Source organism: Crocuta crocuta, unplaced genomic scaffold (assembly GCF_008692635.1).
Source record: "Crocuta crocuta isolate KB4526 unplaced genomic scaffold, BGI_CrCroc_1.0 scaffold186, whole genome shotgun sequence".
Taxonomy (NCBI): domain Eukaryota; kingdom Metazoa; phylum Chordata; class Mammalia; order Carnivora; family Hyaenidae; genus Crocuta; species Crocuta crocuta.
The window spans coordinates 913,296-933,410 of NW_027551569.1; the positions used below are offsets into that span (position 1 = coordinate 913,296).

Below are 20,115 nucleotides of genomic sequence, written 5' to 3' on the forward strand. Positions count from 1 at the left end.
ATATCTCCTCTCTTCTTTTGGTTTGAGTGTTTTTGCTATTGCATCTCCCCTGCCTCTACTAACATGATAGATGGACTTTGTTTTACTGTTCTTTTTTCAAAGTCTAGTATGAATGAGCACTTTTTTTTACCATTTATTGGACAGTGCAAACTTTAGAGTATTCTATACGTTTTAATTCTGTATATTTTTGAATCCCACAAGATACAATTTTATACAGTCCATATCATTTAGATTTATTCACAAATTTAACTTTCCATTGCTCTTTATTTCTTACTGCATCTTTAGGCTTCCCAGGATAAATTTTCTACCTCCTAAAGCACATCCATTAGCATTTCCTTTAGAGTAGGTTCACTGGTGACAAGTTCAGTTTTAGTTTGCCTACAAATGCCTTGATTTCAGAAAGATGCCTTTAATTAAAAGCAGGCATTTTCAGTTTTTAAAAAATGAGGTTAAAGTAGAGTAATATCTTAAGAGTTAAGACTAAGTCTTTAAATTTTTGAATTATGAACAGAAACCTTTTTGTAATTGTAATTACACGCCAGATGCTACCATTTACTTCTGCTCACTTTTGGTAATTTGCAGGTTGGTCTGGGACAACTGCATCTGCACGGAGGCCGTGGAGTAGAACAAAATCATCAGGTAACTGTCCTGTTCCCAGGGCTTTGCTCTTCATGTCGTAGACGGAACTGATACCCCAGATGTATTTCTTGTCAGTCAATGACATTATCAAGTTTGTGTTATTTAGACAGTCTTCACAAAAGATCTTTCAAGATCCAGCTAACCCCTGAGAAAGCTGAAGGTTAAAAATGTGATTATACCTCATAGTGGTGGGAAAGACCTCTTTAATTCTGAAACCTAGTTCTCAGTACTGCCAAACATACATACACAGTGTCTTGGGTTCCTACAGTATGTGATAGAAGTGTGTCTTAAAACTCCCATTAGAAAATATTTCAGGGGCATCTCAGCAGCTCAGTCTGTTAAGCATCCAACTTTGTCTCAGGTCATGATCTCACAGTTCTTGAGTCCAAGGCCCACATTGAGCTTCGTGCTGACAGCTCAGAGCCTGGCGCCTGCTTCAGATTCTGTGTTTCCCTCTCTGCATCTTTCCCTCTTGCACTCTATCTCTCTCTTTCTCTCTCAAAAATAAACAAACATTAAAGAAATAAAAGAAAATATTTCATAGAACTGAGGAAAAGTCATTGTTGAATTTGTGAAAAGTAAGGAGTATATGACTATAGCAGTCAAATCCATATCCAGTTACCAAGTTTTGTCTGCTCGGTGCCCAAAATCTGACTCCTCTCTTCCCTTCCATAAGTATACCTACCACTTGTGTGAATCATCGCCTGCTTGCATTTGCTAAGCAGTAGCCTGCCTTTGTAAACCACACACCTGGACCTGTGGTTCCCTTGCTTAAAACTCTTGAGTGACCCACACTTTCCAGTCACTTAAAAACCGAAACCTGAGTCACAGGCACATGGACCTTTTTTCAGGTCTTTGAAAATATCAAGAACCTCCCTACCTCCAGATTTCTGGAATACTAGTCCCTGTGTCTAGAGTGAATATTATCCCACTTCCATTCTTTATATAGCTAATTCCTGCTTAGCCTGCAGAATTCAACTCCAGTATCTCTTACCCAAAATATCTCCCTGGACCCCTCACCCCACTCCAGGAATAAATCGTGTACAGTTACAATTTCTGAAAATCTGTATTTATAACCCTTTCCCATTGTAAATTTGTTAATTATGTAATTAAATTGTTTCCTCTGCTAGAACTTAAGTTGCAAAAGAGCATGGACTTTGCCACTTTATTCCCAGCACCTGACAATGCCTAGCACATAGTTCTTAACAGATGTTTGTCAGACTAATAAAACTGTTATTCTGCCATAACAGTTAAATATTCTAATTAAGGTTATTTCATTCCCATACCCCATCAAATTTAAGAATTAGATCATAACAGAGTATACTTAAAACTATACCAGATATCCATGCTATTTTATTCAAACAACATTTTGACAGCTTTCATTTTCTGTAGGTCATTAAAATATATATCATTAGGCCAGATGAATCAATTAATAAAAATGTCAGGTACAGAACTCTGGATGATGAGTTTGCTGCATACCTTTCATACAAGTACTGCCTACTTGTGAAACATCCACACAGAGATCAGTTTTTTCACCAGCTTCACAGAAGAAATAAATTGAGTTCCCAGTACATATTTGCATTAACTCAGCAAATATTTGAATACCTGCTAAGTGCCTATTCACTACTGGGCATTCAGGATGCAATGCCAGACAAAGTAGCTTTGATGTTTTTGTCCTGACAGAGCTTCAAGTTTAATAGAACTAGGACGTTAAATATTTTTTAAATGGTCATACTAACAAATATGTAATAGTGATTGTTGTTACTAAGGAGAATGGAAGGGTCCAGTAATAGGTTCATAAGTGGGAGGTGGCAATTGTCTCTGAGGAGAAATGGATGACATTTAAGTTGAACCTGGAAGTAAGATCATTCCAGTCCAAAAAGAACAGTATGTGTATAGGTCCTGAGGCAGGAAGGACCAGAGTACAGAGAGCAAACTGAAGCACTACTGAGATCAGCAATGTCTGATCACATCTGTGTCCCCTGCAGACTGCCCGGGGCTGTAAGGACCAGCATGTTGAGTTTTTTGAACTGCTGCTTTGAGTGACCCAAGAATAAAAGCTGGGAGATCAAGGAAGGGAGTGGTCCAGAAGTTCAGGGGCCAGATAGTGTACCTTAGCCTAGAATGGTGGTAGTGGGTGACTGTAGGTGGATTCAAGAGGAATTTCCTGGTGAAAGTTAGAGGACTCTGTGAAGGATCGGATATGAGATTCAAGGGGCGTGGGTACCTTAAGCAGCCAAGAGATGTCATGTTGCTATTTACTTAAACTGAGATAACTGCAATGTTACCAGATTTTTTAGATGATCCTGAGATAATTATTTTGGTTAAACACCAAAGGCAGATAGCTTGTATAAAAACTAACTATCTTAATAAATTCTTTTCTCACAGAGAGCATTTGACTACTTCAATTTAGCAGCCAATGCTGGCAATTCACACGCTATGGCCTTCTTGGGAAAGGTACTGTACGTCTTGTGAACAGACTATGTAATAGCAAGAGTTGTTTGCATAATAAGCACATGTTGTGGTTAGGATCTACAGTTTGCCAAAGATAAAGTGGAAATGAAGTTTCCAATACAAGGACCTTGTGTCTTATGGCAAAGTAAGTGCTGTTTTGAGGGATTTTCTTAGGTAACATAAGGGAAACAGTGTTTCCTCATCAGTATGTGAATTCTCTTGTGAAATAAGCTGTCACTGAGGTCTTGCTTTCTGTGAGTCAATGAATACGCAATAATGAAGAATTTATTCTTTATGCTGTGTAGTTTTTGGCTCAGTCTGTCATAATTGCCTGCTTTCTTCCATGCCGAATAGAGGCAACTCGAGTTTGTTGAACTGTGTCTGCAGACCTTTTGCTTACCTTCAGTGTGAGTGCCATCACCCACCTCCCAGCATGGGTATTGTTCCAAGTAAGGGACCACTGAAGCCTAGAAATCTAATGAATAGATTCCACAGGACGTGGCACAGTCTTAAAACTTCCTTTTTCATTATTTTGAAAACAAATACAGTATAAACCAATGGGTATTTTCATCTATCACCCAATCCTAAGGTTAGGATGCTCCGATAGAATAAATATGTCACAGACGTTCTTGCAAATAGAAAAATCTCAGCCGTGTTTGCCACATAATTGCAATGAGTCATTCAGGGCCTGAGAACTTTACGTTTAGACACCCCATCTATTGTAACATAGAATTTGGTATTGCCCACGTATTTTTGCTTAAGCATTAATCTTCTGTTCTTCTATCTCTTGGCCCTTTCATCATTTTCCATTCCTGGTACTCTGATCATTCAGTGTTTGAAACCTTTTAAATCTTTTAGTTCTTTCTTTTCCTGAACTTAAGACCTACCCATTATCTTACCCTGCGGAGAAAAGCAGTGGAAGAGAAATGAAGCAGATATTGCTAATAGCACTCCTTTTTCTCATTTAATCACTGATCCCAAGCAATTAACAACCATTTGACTGCCTTGGGATAGAGTGAGAGTAAAGATTTACCTTGAGTTTGATTTCCCCTCCTGAGATTGATCCATGAGCTGATTTTAATGTATTCATGTTTATAGAGAATTCATATTTATATGACAGTATATAATTTTAAAATGTTTACTTTTAATGCTTTGCTTTTAATTCTAAAATGTCCTTTGGGGAATTTTAAACTTTGTTGAAATACTTTGTGATCCCTCTCAAAAACCAGAATAAGATGAGCTTGAAACCATTATAGGAGAGAGGGTTGTAACTTAATAAAATTAGGCTTTGTTTTGTAGATGTATTCAGAGGGAAGTGATATTGTCCCACAGAGTAATGAGACAGCTCTTCACTACTTTAAGAAAGCTGCTGACATGGTAAGATCTCATGACTTAATCTGTTGAAACGTGTGCCATATTATTACTTTAAGAAGTTTATTATACTGAAGGATTAGTTATACCCAACTCATGCCTCAGATTATTGAAAGCACCTGTGTAAATGTGATTTCTGTGAATGGATTGGCTAGAAAAAACTTCCCCCCAAAAAAGCAATTTATGGGGGGGAGGCATGGAGAGGACCAAGTTATTGAATATTAAGCCTCTGTTTGCATTTCATTGAGAAGTTTCCTGATCAGGAAAATACTGATTTTAGTAATGCAACTGAAAGTCATATAATTTACCCTATTTGTATTACAACTTGAGGTTTGAAACACACAACTAGGTACTTTCAACAATCATAAATACATAATTTGGGCTTTCTTTGGCCCCGAGAAAACTACATATGAATTTTTAAGACCCCGTATGCGTCCAGTGTGTACGCTTATCTCCTTGCCAACTACGTGTTACTTTAGTTCTAAATGTCAGTTGAGTATTTCCCAAAGGACTGCTGTGACACTTTTTAACAGATGCCTCTGTCCCTATTAGTTTAGGCTGAATTTTAGATTTTTCTCTTTCAGGTCTCAAAACAATGATTATCTTTGTTCTGTGAGACTCCAGTCATCTTTAGCGTATCTTTGCCACCTGATCCCAGTGTTGCTGTTTTACATGGTTGTTGACGTGACACCACAGCGTCTTCCTTCTTTACTGGGGAGGGCGGTTACCAATGAAAAACTACCAAAAATAGTGACCTACTTTTAATTAAAAAGAAATACGTTAATCATGTTTTCTATCATAAACTCATGGAACAGATGGTCATAAGCCACCAAAATTTAATTCTAGATACATTTACTATTTGCTCTTTTTCAGCAAATTATTGGACTCCCAAATCTCTAAAAGTCAGCATTACATTTAGCCTAATGGGAAGGAGAATTTTGATTGAAAATGCAGAGACATTTTTTGAACATGCTTGTAAATTATTTCTTTTGCAGTCATTTATTCTTGCCTGTGTTTTGTTTTGTGTTGTTTTGTTTTGTTTTGTTTTTTAATGAATCTGTTCACTCTCTTGTGTCTGGTTTGCAGGGCAACCCCGTGGGGCAGAGTGGACTCGGAATGGCCTACCTCTACGGGCGAGGTGTTCAAGTTGTAAGTTTTCAGTCCAACATTCTGACTTAAACAGGCGGTCAGCTGGTGAGTTAGGGAAGTATAACTAGCTTCCAGCCTGGGTGAAATCCTCTCTGTATGTTTTTTATTAACTCTTTTTAATAAATGAATCTAAGTATATCAGCCTTCTGAGCTTTCGCATCATGTGATCATGTGACCCCTTTTCCTACAGAATTATGATCTGGCACTAAAGTATTTCCAGAAGGCTGCTGAACAAGGCTGGGTGGACGGGCAGCTGCAGCTTGGCTCTATGTACTACAGTAAGTATGTTGCAGTTAAATGTTGTGTCCACCGACGTTTAAATTGCCTATTTTCCATTAGATGCCACTATGATGTGGAAATCGGGCTGATTAATGTTCTCCCACTTCAATACTCTGTGCATCTTGTTTTTCACTGTGAATTAGGTGAATCTGTATTAATATACAAATCTGTATTGTTAAGGTTCACATCTTTCCTTAGTAAGAATTTTGAATTTCACTTGATTTTACTCCTTATGTAAGGCTGCTCTGGTGCTTCTGTTAAATCTTAAATAGGACTATTTCTGACCTTTCATGTGATTTTCCTTACAGATGGCATTGGCGTCAAGAGGGATTATAAACAGGCCTTGAAGTATTTTAATTTAGCTTCTCAGGGAGGCCACATCTTGGCTTTCTACAACCTCGCGCAGATGCATGCCAGCGGCACAGGCGTGATGCGGTCGTGCCACACTGCGGTGGAGGTAAGGGCTGCTCCGGCAGCTTGTGCACGGCAACCTCCTTTCCCAGGAGGAGCGTCTCTCGTTTTCTCTGCGTGCTTCTTCTAGAGGAGAAAGAGACTCGACCTAGTAGCTTGGATACACGGAGGGAAGATGCTGAGGGCCTGTGTGTCATCCTCACGCTATTTCATTTGCGTCCCCACGTTTGTAAGGACAGGTGGTGGTGTCTGCAGTCCCTCGAGCACCTAGACAGAATCGGAGACAGCACGAAAAAGTTTGTGTTGAACGAATGTTGCAGTGGGCAATGCTGATGTCTCCTGAATGGAACTTTTCCTCTTCAGTGCTCTCATAACTGACACCGCAGAGTGGCATTTGATAAGTGCTTAGCACAGTTTCTAAACCTCTCAGTGCTTCAGTTTCCTCAGATGTAAAATGGGGCTATTCATAGGATTTACTTTGTAAAATGCCCCCATGAACCTCAGGGGAGCTGTAAGGGAGTTTCTGCACACACTGTACATAGAGCCCAAGAACAGTGTCTGGCGGGGCTAATAGTATACAACTGTTACTGTTGTTTTTATAAACCTGCTCTAAAGACTAACTGAAAGCTTCAAATAAATATCCCAGACTTTTATATATATTTAGTAAAGTTATCAGAGATTCAAAGAGATAGCTTAATAATCACTTGTAGCCAAAGTGCAAACATGATATCCTGGCATATGTTCCTTATTTTATTACTGGGGGTTTTTGTGTTTTTGTTTTTTTCTGCTCTCACAGTTATTTAAGAATGTGTGTGAACGAGGTCGTTGGTCCGAGAGGCTAATGACTGCCTATAACAGCTACAAAGACGGCGACTACAACGCCGCAGTGATCCAGTACCTCCTGCTGGCCGAACAGGGCTATGAAGTGGCGCAGAGCAATGCAGCCTTCATTCTCGATCAGAGTAAGGTTCACTTTCGTCCTGCCCTGGGTTTAGAATACGAAGGCTCACATCAGGTAGCTCATTTTTGTTTTAAAGAGAAAAGCCACAAAGAAACTTCTTTATTGTTGTAAATAGACCTTAACAACACACCTGCTTGAGTACTTTACCTCTGCTCCCTAAGCCATCCCAGTTAGGTTTGCAATTAGAGTTGACAGTAGAAATCAATTTGCCATTTGTCACAAAATTAACCGCTTTTAGTAAACACATTTTTCAAACTACAGCAGATAGAAGAACCTCGTTTTTCCAGGGGTGTGCAGATCCCAGGTGTGTGGCTCCGTAATTACTCTCCATAGTAGTTCTGTGGATAAAACACATTGCAGAAAATAGTGTCCTCTATGCAGTGATTCCTTTGAACTCAGTGTTTCTTTCTAATACTTGTTTAATTTCAATACAATACTTTTGTCATTTAATACTTGTTACATCTCAGTTATGCTCCACATATCCACCCTAGCATGTAAATGAGGCCTAAAAGTCTAGTGCCTTTCCTTAAATGCCTGAGTTGTATTTATTTCATCTTCCCTGAAGGAGAAGCGACCATTGTAGGCGAGAATGAAACTTACCCCAGAGCTTTGCTGCACTGGAACAGGGCTGCCTCCCAAGGTGAGTAGCCGCTCATTCTAGGCCAAGAGCTACACCCAGGGATCTTTCTGTACTGTTTTTGTTTTGGGTCTCTCACAAAAATTAAAATAATGTCATGCATCAGCATACTAATTGTTGCCTAACTTGCATCATGATTTATCTACTCTTAAAAGGGAAACTCTGGAAATCTGGCCATGTGTAGCAACATGGGTGGAACTTGGGGATGTTATGCTGAGGGAAATAAGTCAGGCAGAGAAGGACAGATACCATATGTTTGCACATATAAGAGGATTAGGAGGAACTTAACGGGGGACCATGGGGGAGAAGAAGGGAAAAATAGTGGGGGAGAAGGAGGGAGGCAAACCATGAAAGTCTCTTCAATGCTGAGAACAAACTGAGGGCTGATGGGGGTGGGGAGGAGGGGAAGGGAGGTAATGGGCATGGAGGAGGGCACTTGTGGGGATGAGCACTGAGTGTTATATGGAAACCGACTTGACAAACTATTTTTAAAAAAGGGGGAAATTTAAAAAAGGGGGAAATTCTGGTCTCAGGGTTTCTAAATTGAATTGTGATTGGTCATTTATATCATGTTATGGTTTACTCTTTGATATTTAGTTTGAAGCCAGTTATATTGGATACAGTGAATCACATGGAACGTATAATAAAATATGACTCTAAAACACAAAAGGATTTTAACCTTTACCCACCTTTTTTGGTTTGACTATTTTCTTCTCACACATACTCCTCTCAACAGTGCCTAGCTATCCCTTCTTCAAACCTAAACAATAGTCCAGTTGAACTACTTTAAAATGTAAACAGCAGAATATTAACCATCAAAAAAAAAAAGAAATCTTGCCATTTGCAGTGATGTAGCTGGAGCTAGAATGCATTAAGCTAAGCATAATAAGTCAGAGAAAGATAAATACCATATGATTTCACTCGTGTGGAATTTAAGAAACAAAACAGAATTTATGGGAATTGGGGACAAAGAGAAGAGAAGGAAACAAACCACAAGAGACTGCTAGTGATAGAGAACAAACTGAGGGTTGGTGGAGGCAGGTGGGTGGGGGATAGGCTAGATGGGAGGTGGGCATTAAAGAGGGCACTTGTTATGATGAGCACTGGGTGTTGTATATGATGAATCACTGAATTCTGCTCCTAAAACCAATATTGCACTGTATGTTAACTAACTAGAATTTAAATTAGAAAAAGAAAAGAAAATGTAAATGGCATGATAGACCAGAAGGTGCTTGTTTGAAGAGTCCCATTGTGACATGGGGAGCAGCACCCACCTTGTTGACCTCTCTCTGTTGCAAAACCTGCTTCAGAAGAGCAATGCCTCGAGTTTCAGTCTTTATTGAATTTATAGCTTGACTGAAGGATTTGTTATGAAGTTTATGCACTACAACCTAAAATTCTGTCTTCTGTAAGCATGTTAACAGAAGGAGAAATAACAATTTTTTTCTGTTTTAAACACACTTTATTTATTGGCAGTTTTGATTTAATTTCTGTTTAAGGCTATACAGTGGCTAGAATTAAGCTCGGAGACTACCACTTCTATGGGTTTGGCACCGACGTGGACTACGAGACCGCATTCATTCATTACCGCCTGGCCTCCGAGCAGCAGCACAGCGCACAGGCTATGTTTAACCTGGGGTACATGCACGAGAAAGGACTGGGCATCAAACAGGTGGGCCTGGCTTCCAAACAGATGTCTAAATGATGTAATTGTGATTTGGGGGAAATGTCTGCATTTTTCCCTCTAGAAAATAGGCTTTCTTTGGAGTGTGCTCCTCCGATTTCAGGTACTAAGTTATGGGGCAGTTTTGTGATGCTTCAGAAGCCCGCCTGTGCTCTCTCCCGTTGTGGGGCCCACGTGTGTTTCTGTCACACACACCTGCTGTTTTACGACAGGGAGCCAAAAACAGATGCGTTGAAACGGAAACGTGGCGCAGCCTCTATCGGTCACTCCTTGTTTGAGAAACTCTGCCCATCTTCAGCCAGATTCTGTTCTTTCTAAAGTACTTTGAAATGAAGTAAGATGTTTGCTACTGATAAACTTATTCCTGACTCTTAGCCTTCCTAATAGAATCAAACATTCTTTAGACCCACGGTCTTAAGTTTTTGCCTGTATATTTTGAAAAACTGTGTTTCGTCCTGCACATTTTATTTGTTTATTTGTTTATTTTCTCTTTTTCTTTTTAATTAGGGTGAGCTCGGACAGGGGTAAAGGGGCAGAGGGAGAGAAAGAAAATCCCAGGCAGGCTCCACACCCTGTGGAGACCAATGCAGGGCTCGATCCCACGACCCTGGGGTCATGATCTGAACCGAAATCAAGAGTAGGACACTCGGGGGGCACCTGCGTGGCTTAGTCGGTTAAGCNGGAGCCTGTTTCGGATTCTGTGTCTCTCTCTAGGACACTCAACCAACTGAACCACCCAAGTGCCTCTCTCCTGCACATTTTTACTTTGACATTTAAAATTTTTCATCATAAGCTTCAAAGGGTCTAAGTTCTATCTATTTTAGGCATCAACACCTTTTTTAAAATGACTAATTTACACTAAATACCAAAATTTTGATATCCTCATTATACATTGTTTAAATACACAGCAAATTTATTAAATGAAATTGTATCTTTTGCTTTTCTTCCTGAATTCATTTTTTCAGGTCATATTTTCATAGATTGCATACAAATGTAATGTTTTTAATGCCTAGATATTTTACTGATTACTTAATCTACTTACCTGAAACAAAGTATGTAAATTCAAATTTTGGATTTTATTTCCTATGATTATAGGCTCTAAGTGTTATGAAAAATTCATGACATACTAGTCACAGTTGGTTATTTATCAATATAGTATTGAACAAGTCAACATAATACTGTCGAATTTCACTAAAATTTTACTTTCTGAGATAATTATTGAAAATGCATTTTTTAAGGAGATGAATGGAGCATCTTGTAAAAATTAATTTAAGTATCATTGAGTAGATATAGAATTAATTTTCTTTTTTTTTAAGTTTATTTATTTTGAGAGTGTGAGAGACTGTGAGTGGGGTAGGAGCAGAGGGAGAGGGGAGAGAGAACCCCAGGCAGGCTCCATGCCATCAGCACGAAGCCCAACACAGGGCTCGATCTCAAGAGTTGGACACTTAACCAACTGAGCCACCCAGGCGCCCCTCATTTTTGTAAATATATGGCTGGAGCCTTGTTCACATAAACAAGTAATGGAATTAGGAGAATTTTATTCTATCTACACATCACTTAGTTCTTTAAACTGCTTTAGAGTTGCATGCTGTTCTCCTACAGGCTGCTACATGGGGTACCATGGGCAGGGTGGCTTAAATAATAGCATTTCTCACAGTTCTGGAGGCTGGGAAGTTGAAGTTCAGGGTGGCAGCAGGTTTGGTGTCTGGCAAGGAGGCCCTACTTCCTGGTCAGAGACCACTGTCTTCTGTCTTTTGTCCTCATCTGAGCAAAGAACAGGAGAGAAGCAGCAAGTACTTAGGTATTCTTTGAAGAACCCTAATCCCGTTCATGAAAGCTCTACCCCTTTAACCTCGTCTAACCCTAATAACCTCTCGAAGGCCTCACTTCCTAGTTCTAGCCATCACTTGAGAGAGAGTAGAGTTTGCACAGAGAAATTTAGGGGGGGAAGGGGCACATTTAGTCTATAGCATATGCCAAAAGTCAGAGCGATCTGTCACTAAAATTATTTTCAATGATCTGTCACTGACAACTTGGTTAGGTCTGCCTTCAGTCTTGTTGAAAGCAAAGAATTGGCAAAGGGTATGTTTGTTTATTCCCTGGTCACTGGAGTCATTCATTTTCTCAGTTTTTGGGTAGAATGCCGAAAGGCTTTACCCAGGCTAATCAAATAACTAAATATATTCCTTACCTCATCACTTAGAGACACTCTGTTGACCTAAAGTGCTTAAGGGCAAGTTACTCATTTTCATTTTGCTAATGCACTATTTTTTATCAAAGTGCCTTTTATTTGACCACATTTTAATATTTGTTTTATTTTAATCCCAATATGTAAATTTTCATATTTTGCATTTATGTTAATATTAGATACTTGAATATAGTTTTATCAAGACTCTGGAACTGCAGATGGAGTGCAGTCAGTGTGCAGACCATCTTTGCCATGTTCCCAGAGCCTCTCTTTATATCAGACCACTCAGCCAGATCAGGCTTGCTTCTGTCAGCAAGTCTGACTTCATTTTCTTAATGCAAATAAAGTCAATGTGTGTCTGATGACTAATATAAAGATAGTGCGTAAGCTGTGTTTTTTTGGGAATACACTTCATAATAATGTACTGAAAGCAATCAAAATTAAAGTGATAGAACTCTGACAGCCTGTTTCATAATAGATCAAAACCAAGAAAATTAATCAGTGTACATTCTCATAATTTAATTTGCAATATAATGTTATGTGTAGCTTATATAAATTCTTGCGAATAAAGACTATGGTAAAGAGCATAGAATTTCTTTGACAAGAATGAGGACAGAACCCTGGGATACAGCTTTTAGGAGTAATTAGTCATGTGTTAAAAGAATGATTCCATTAGTTTTTGTAAGACATCATGATCACCTTTTCTTACTTTTTCCCATTTTTCAAAGCAGGAAACATGCGCTACTAAAAACTAATCAGTCCAGCATGTAGTACAGTTAGAAAATATTAAGGATTACATGAGGATTGGTGTTATATACAGAATAAATAATTCAAGATGTGATTGATAAGATGTGGTTACCTCTTTGAATCATCCACACAAAAGTCTATCTTATCACATAAAGTTTGATCCATGATCTTGAAGAATGTGGTAGTCCAAAAAAACGTTTCTTACCTTTTTTAAAAAAACTCAAAGACACTGACTCTACCAATACTGTTGTTGGAAAGTGCTTTCTTCTTTGCTAACGACGCCCCCTAGGGACAGCATAGGGGAGAGCTGACAGTAACTGCTTATACTGAACTAGGTGGGAAAGTCCTTTTTAATGTTTAGTCTTTCTTTATCATGTCTCATGGAATTCTTGCCCTGGAGTCTGATATTCTTTGACAGTAGTCAGGACATGGAGAAAGTGAGGTTGTTAAATGCAAATTTCACCGCGTCTCTCCCTGCCATTCTGCATTTGTCTGAATCAGAGCATTCCAGTCTGGGCCCGGATTCATCAGGACTCGTTTCACCCTTTATGGAATATGTCTAAGGCAGGGGAACCCAGCATGTGGGTCCTTGAACACTATCCATGCAAGTGCCCTTTGAAAAAATCTTTGAGTGTGTTCCCAGTTTAAGGATCACTGCTCCAAAGAGAAACCAGGAATTGTTTACACTGAAGTTTTAAGTAAGAAACTTACTTAACTTGCTTGACCTAGAACTTGAGACTTGCAGGTCGCCCCCAGGATTCTTCAGAGTAACAGTGTTATGCATTGGTATACAGCTGTAGCCAGCGTATCTGCACAGCAGATGAGATGTCAGACAGAAGGTTAAATCTTAACATTTTTCAGTTAGATTCTTAAAAATTAAGCCATTATATATTACCCAATTACAGGTGGGGTTTATCCTTCAAGTAAGGGAAATTTTTAAATGGAAACTTGAAAGGCAAAATCAATGTTCTGAGTGTATAAACTGATATAATATGAATATATGAGCTAAATAATATTATTTTACTTATTTTACCAAGAGGTGAATTTTGGTTTATTGCCTGTATTACAGGATATTCACCTTGCAAAACGCTTTTATGACATGGCGGCCGAAGCCAGCCCAGACGCGCAGGTACCGGTCTTCCTAGCACTGTGCAAACTGGCTGTGGTGTATTTCTTGCAGTACATCCGGGAGACAAATGTAAGTGTCCGTGCCTCTTTTAACTAAAATATAAGTGATGTAAGCCGCCCGCTCCAGAAGTTTGTATTGAAAGTTCGGGGAGAAGGGACAAGTGCCCTGCGGGTGTCAGGTCCTTTCCCTCCTGCCCCAGGTGAAGGACCAGGAGACCGCATCCGCTGTGGGGGAACGAAGCCACAGAGCAGTATGTTTTCAGGTAGCAGTTGATGGTTCCAGGTGCTGAAGCAGTTTCCACTGATGCAGGTGTTTTCTGGTTTAGAGAAAACGGAGACCAGCCCTTGGCGATTTGAAGCAGCAGTTAACTAAATTCAGTCCACATTAAATCAGGTGACTGACTGACTGCCTGGCAGTGGCTCGGACAAGACCCTTACAAAGGGAGAAAGAGAACCTGAGAACGTGCCCAGGCTGTTGTAGGTCAGATTGTTCTAATAGCGAGAAACATGTTAAAAACATGTCTCGAACTTTGTTCTCTAAAAATACCTTGAACTACTTTCCGTAGGCTCATGGTAGAACCTAGACGAGAGTTGGGCTCCCCATTCCTTTCAGAACTGCTGACCTTATTTACCAGTATTTCTGTGTCGGTGCTCTTGGGTTCTCCCGGTTCACATTTGGCTTACCTGTACTTCCTCATAATGGATTAACTGGAAAGCATTTAACTCCAAGAGGCCTGAAATGTGTGCAGAAAGAAGGGCTACATAATGTTAATTTACTCCAGACCAGAACAGGATGACGTTTCAATCTTTTGTTGAATTTGTTCAGAACAGGTTGATACACCGTTTCGCATTAGATTCCAGAAAGGGCTTTTCCACCTGTGTGACCCCCGTGTAACTGGTGCCATTCCTGTCTGCAGCCCTGTCTTTGTGTACGGAGGTCTCTGCGCATAGGGCTCCGGGGGACCCGGCGTGTTGGGCTCTGGCCTCCCGATTGCTTACATGCTTGTAATGGCACATTCATAACTTCTTGATAGCCAGAGCCAGGCGTGCTGTACCGTCTCCTGGTGGAAACAACCTTTGTTCCTTTCACCAAAGAGCTAACAGTGTGGCAGCCTGCTGCTTTTCTCTCTCAGGGCTATTTCAGACCCTCGTCTCTCACAGTTCGTAAGACTAAGAAACTGTTAATTACAGTCTAGGATTTAGTCATGCTTATACCATACTAAGTGTATCCTATCTTTGTTGTTTTTTTAATACAGAAGCATAAAGAAGACAATAAAATGCTCCATAATCCTACCAATTAGATATTCCAACCAAAAAAAAACAAAAACAAAAACAAAAAAAACGAGTTACTAAATATCGATGGCGAGAAAGTCAGTGCAGAAAACACAAAAATCTCCCATTACAGATCCCACCCCAGGAAACACAGTTAATGGTTTCTTAGAATCTTTTTCTAGGAAAATTAGCACCTGCATCTATAAGTATATATTATGGGGATCTTTATTTCAATATAAAGGATTATACTCCATGTTTACTTCCCTTGTAGGTAAGTAGCAGTCAGAAAATTTCAGGAATAACTTCTAAGGGACACTAACTAAAACAAGGTATCGTGGACTAAGAACATAACTTTTAAGTTCAAATTCAAAAGTATTAAATATTTAGTGAAATCCTACTTGAAAAGCATTAGTCATTCAACTATTAAACACTTGAATTCCCGCCATCTCCAGTTATACGAGGGAAGAAGTAAAATAACCCCGGTGTCATGGGAACAGGGCTGCCGTCACCACAGATAGGTGACAGGTGCCAAGAGACTAGTCCCCCCCCCCCAACCCCCCCCCACNGTTGGAAAGGAGGCCGGCTGGACACTCTGTATCATCTACGGTCACAAAATAATAACTCAGTTCCTGAGACGCATTATTTTTTGAGTTGAAGGCTTTTAAAGCCTCTTTTTTTAAGGCATTCAAAACATTCCTAAAACCAATTATTTTAATAAGTTCGGTGCTCATCTCTAATTTGTGACGTGACTTTTTCCTGGTTCCTTCTCTGACATTTTAGTGATCGTAATGACTCTTCTATCATTCTCATTAAGATTCGAGATCTGTTCACCCAGCTTGACATGGACCAGCTTTTGGGACCTGAGTGGGACCTTTACCTCATGACCATCATCGCGTTGCTGCTGGGAACAGTCATAGCTTACAGGCAGAGGCAGCACCAGGACATGCCTCTGCCCCGGCCCCCAGGGCCACGGCCGGGGCCACTGCAGCAGGAGGGGCCGCCTGAGCAGCAGCCACCACAGTAACAGCCACCGTGTCCAGCCTTGACCAGTAACATCCTAGGAAATCGTTTGCTGCGAACACTTGCATTGGATTTAGGACTTGGGCTCGGTGGTCACCTCCTGGAAGAGGCACAAGGAAACCTTGAATTCCTAAAGCTGCTTAGAATCTGATGCCTTTATTTTCAGGGATAAGTAACTCTTACCTAAACTGAGTTGAAGGTTTGTTTCAGTGCCGTATGGAATAACAGCTCTCAGTGGCTTTCCCCCTCTCCACCACCACCCCCACACCCCCCTTTTTTTTTTTTTTCTGGAAACATGTGAGACCCAATGTCTGCTGTACCCAGCCGTCTTTCTTGGGTCCTTCTGGTCACTCTCAATATGCAGAAGTTCTATCAGCCACCTTTAAGGTCTTGTGCATCAACACTAAAACCTGATCACTTTGTAAAAAGGAAAAACCAGTTAGTTGCAAGTTTGACCTTAACACGTTTGAAAGTCTGAAAATAGAACTTGCCTTTTAAGTAAAAAAAAAAAAAAAAAAAAAAAAAAAGTCTTCAAAGTGTTTCAGAACTGCAATAACTGAGAAACTTTTACCAATCCACATGCAAGTATACATACTCAACATATTTGTTATTTTAACAGGGGAGGCTGGGACGTTTCTTCTTATTGGTGATTGTCACACTTGATACCATACTTCTCTCCTTCAAAGACTGAAAGGCCTGTTAAAGAGTTTTATGTGAACTTCACTTCTCTGGAATGGAATATATAAAACATTGTGAACTGACTCCTTGAGCTAACATGTGAATTTGCCCCACTTACTCGATGTAATTTGCTTGTTTGTTTTTGAGTATACAGAGCTTTGATCCGGAAGCCAGAGGATGGACTAAGTGGGAGAAATTAGAACAATATTAAAGAACTCTGGGTGGGGTCCCAAGGTGATAGACACACTTTCCCGAAAGAGGAAGCATTTGTTCCCAGGGTTTATTTTACTTTGCAATTTTTTTTATTGCAAAAGAACTGTTCACACTCTCCTGAATTCTTTAAATTTGTAATCTTGTTGCCAAGATATGGCATACAGTGACTACCATTATAAAACTAAAACTCAGAGAATCTAAGACGTATTAAACTCAGTGGTTGAGGAAAGCCAAAGCCTGTTTATACTGTTCAGGTAGATTTTTACTTCTGCAGTTTTATATTCCAGTAGAAAGTCAGCCACTTTGTTAACTGTCCTGTTCACCACCCCTCCCACTGTTAACGTTAGGAAAATCAAGGCCATTACACTTCAGAGTTGTCTGGTTAAATAGTGTGAAATGCAGCAACAAAGAAAACCAAGGATTTCACATATCATACAAATGAAGAAATTTAAACTAAACTGAATTTGTATTTCTTTTTACTATCAGATGGTGGTATTCACCAGCCTGTGTCTAGTCTGAGACTACATTAGTATCTGAGCAGGCTTTCTATGCCTCCTGACCTCAGTCTGTTTATATTAACCTTATTATACTCTTTCCATAATCCCTCATCTGCCAGAAAACTTGAAGAGTTTATTACCTGTAGAGTTGTAAGACTTTGGGTTTTGAAGTTGGGATTGTATTTAGAACTAGATTTAATTAGTCTGTAATGAACACGAAGGCTTTAAATGTGAAGTTGTATGCTTTTTGTGCGTGTTTAGAGGATTATGAGAAACCTGGTAAGCAAACTTTACTCCCACGTAGTTGCTTCCAAATTTGAAGAGGTGGCCACAGAGAGAACCGTGTGTCTAAATGCGCATCCGAAAGGTAGGAAATGTCCATCTCAGAAGCATCGTGTTGCTCTGGGCAGCTCTTAAATACGAAGACTCGTTTGCTGTCTTACACAGGGAGGTCTGAGAGCAGTTGGGACAGTATGCAGGTGTCTTCACCACTGTCTTCTCCTCACCCTTCAGAACGGAGTGTAATTCACGGTAGCAGCCACATTTCTTTTCAAAGGAACTATTGTAACTTATTTAAATGTTTAAAAATCCCTCTAAGATGACTAAATAACTGTTTCTTTCCTCTTCCACCCACCCGATTTCTCCTTTAGCAACATTTTTATCCTTAGCTTTCCTTCCCTCCGGTAGTACTTGGAGAAGACATTTCATAAAGTAGTGCGCACCACCCGACGCCAGCTGGGAACGCGCGGTCTTGTTCTTCACGCAATAACAAACTCCTTGTCAGTTTACCACTACTTGCCAGGTCCTTTTTATCACTAATATGCCCACCCTTTTCTTGGCTTTTTTTTTTTTCCCTTCCCTCCTGCCATACCCTTGGGTCATTTGCTACTGGAAATTTGAACAGTCTAGTTAAAATAACTTAACTTCCTGTATGGCTTTGGGACTTCAGTCCTCACGACTGTCTCAAAATACTCTGCTCCCTTTTTCTTTTCTGCTCACGGGACATAATTCCTAGGCAAGTAGGAACTGGGTTTGGTGTTTCTCCTAAAATAATGCTCAATACTTACCTAATCAAATGGCATCCATTTGAATAAAATGACAGTAACTAAAGCTAGTTAATGTCAGTGACATTAAACTAACTCCAGGATTCAGGAGTTTTAATGTTAGAACTTAGAGTTAGCAGATCGAGTGCAGCTCCATTTCTCCATGGTAGCCTGTCTCCTGACCCCTTTAATAGCCTGTCTTCCTGCCATCAGAGGTGACGACAGTAGTACTCTACTTAGCGTATATTCTCCTGTGCGTTTGCTTTGTGGCTTGTCAACTGCTTCAGTCTTGAGACCACCCTTTTGCTTCTGTTTTATGTCACAAAGGTAGCGTTGGTGTTTGGGGTTGTTTCGTTTTTGTTTCTTTCTGTGGTTGTATTTTTCTGTTTTTGTTTTCTGAGTAAGGCTTACCTTAGTTTTGGTTAACACTCGATGACACAGAAAAAGTAACCCTCCCCCCCCTTTTCTTTTTTCCGTAATTCCTTATTTAGCACTGAAATGAGATTAACTTGGGAATCGCTTATCGTAATACTCTTGAGGATTTGTTTACCCTTGTGCATATAAGGTTAATTTGTGAAAGCTTTACTGCTAAGCTGTTCCGTCTCTGTACCGTTGGGAAGTTGTAGAAACTTCTACCACGATCTGGCCATGATCTGATGCTTATTTAATTAAGGAGCTGCTGTTGCCTCCAGGAAACTTAAGTATTTTGTATAGGATTTTTTTTTCTTGCTTCGTTTTTCCCTCCTTTCTTTGCTGTTCATATTTGTTCTTCAAACCAGTGTTTTGGAAGTATGCATGCAAGCCTGTCAATGGAGACCACAGCTCTTCGTGTGTGTAGCATGTGTATTACTGTCTAGCTCCATCTGCAAAAGAACTTCCCTCACAGAGGTTTGGACTGATGTTTCACATGCACATTTCAAAAACAGTGTCAGATAAACAGCCCCTTCACCTGCCAAGAAGAGCGGAATGGGCTACTTTTGCCCCGATGACAGCTAGTATTTGTTCTGGAAGTGAGTTTAATATGTGTTGCACCACATTATGACTAGGAGAATGCAAGAAACAAAGCAAGAGAAAACGATTTTCATGAAAATCTTTTTCCTCTTCATTGCCCTCCAGTATAGATGAAAATGGAAATTTGCTGAACACCACACTGTCTGAGGCACTACCTGATATTTTAAATGTGTGGCAGTCATTGAAAAGCAGCTAAACTTCTCCTTCCACTTAGTAGTTCAGGAAAACCTAAATTACCCCAAGTAAAAATGATTTGTATTTTAAAACGACTATTTGCACAAGCAAAACTCCAATTTTGTGTGCATGGGAAGGAGGTCTTGGCAATGTGCAGGGAGTCCTCTTACTCGCACTGGTTTTCCTATTTGCAATGAAAACAAGCTGACACTAGTCTCTTTGGTTTAAAAAAAAATCAGTGTCGATTCGATCAAGGTATAACCACTATCAATATTTAGGAGAAGTTTAAAAAGACCATAAGCTGGCATTGGAAGGAACACCATAGTAGACTTTTTTGTAAATTTATTTTGTATTTAATTAAATACGGTATAAAGGCTGGTGAAGTGTAATATAATTGTGTAAACAAATCCTGTTAATAGAGAGATGTACAGATTCGTTTTGTACTGTATCTTGAAACTTGTGAAATAAAGAATCCACCTCTGGTTTTCCTGTATGCTGTGATGTACCATGACCCAGCACCTTTCCAGGCAGACTTTTTTTTTTTAAACCTGAATGA

At 39.8% G+C, this 20,115-nt stretch overlaps 1 protein-coding gene across 3 annotated transcripts in view; it reads left to right on the forward strand.

Moving 5' to 3' along the window:
* The window catches only part of SEL1L (SEL1L adaptor subunit of SYVN1 ubiquitin ligase), a 60,641-nt gene that overhangs the window by 31,892 nt on the left and 8,634 nt on the right, over positions 1-20,115 (forward strand). For 2 of the 3 annotated variants that reach the window (XM_077750829.1, XM_077750830.1), the window contains 11 exons: positions 583-639; positions 3,028-3,096; positions 4,393-4,470; positions 5,551-5,613; positions 5,804-5,891; positions 6,201-6,349; positions 7,100-7,265; positions 7,830-7,904; positions 9,401-9,573; positions 13,593-13,721; positions 15,738-20,052. In XM_077750829.1, coding sequence (XP_077606955.1) covers positions 583-639; positions 3,028-3,096; positions 4,393-4,470; positions 5,551-5,613; positions 5,804-5,891; positions 6,201-6,349; positions 7,100-7,265; positions 7,830-7,904; positions 9,401-9,573; positions 13,593-13,721; positions 15,738-15,947 — 1,257 coding nt within the window. In that variant the 3' untranslated portion in view covers positions 15,948-20,052. Of the gene's footprint in view, positions 1-582; positions 640-3,027; positions 3,097-4,392; positions 4,471-5,550; positions 5,614-5,803; positions 5,892-6,200; positions 6,350-7,099; positions 7,266-7,829; positions 7,905-9,400; positions 9,574-13,592; positions 13,722-15,737; positions 20,053-20,115 lie in introns of those variants that run through there. The other variant, XM_077750831.1, reaches the window with a different exon arrangement.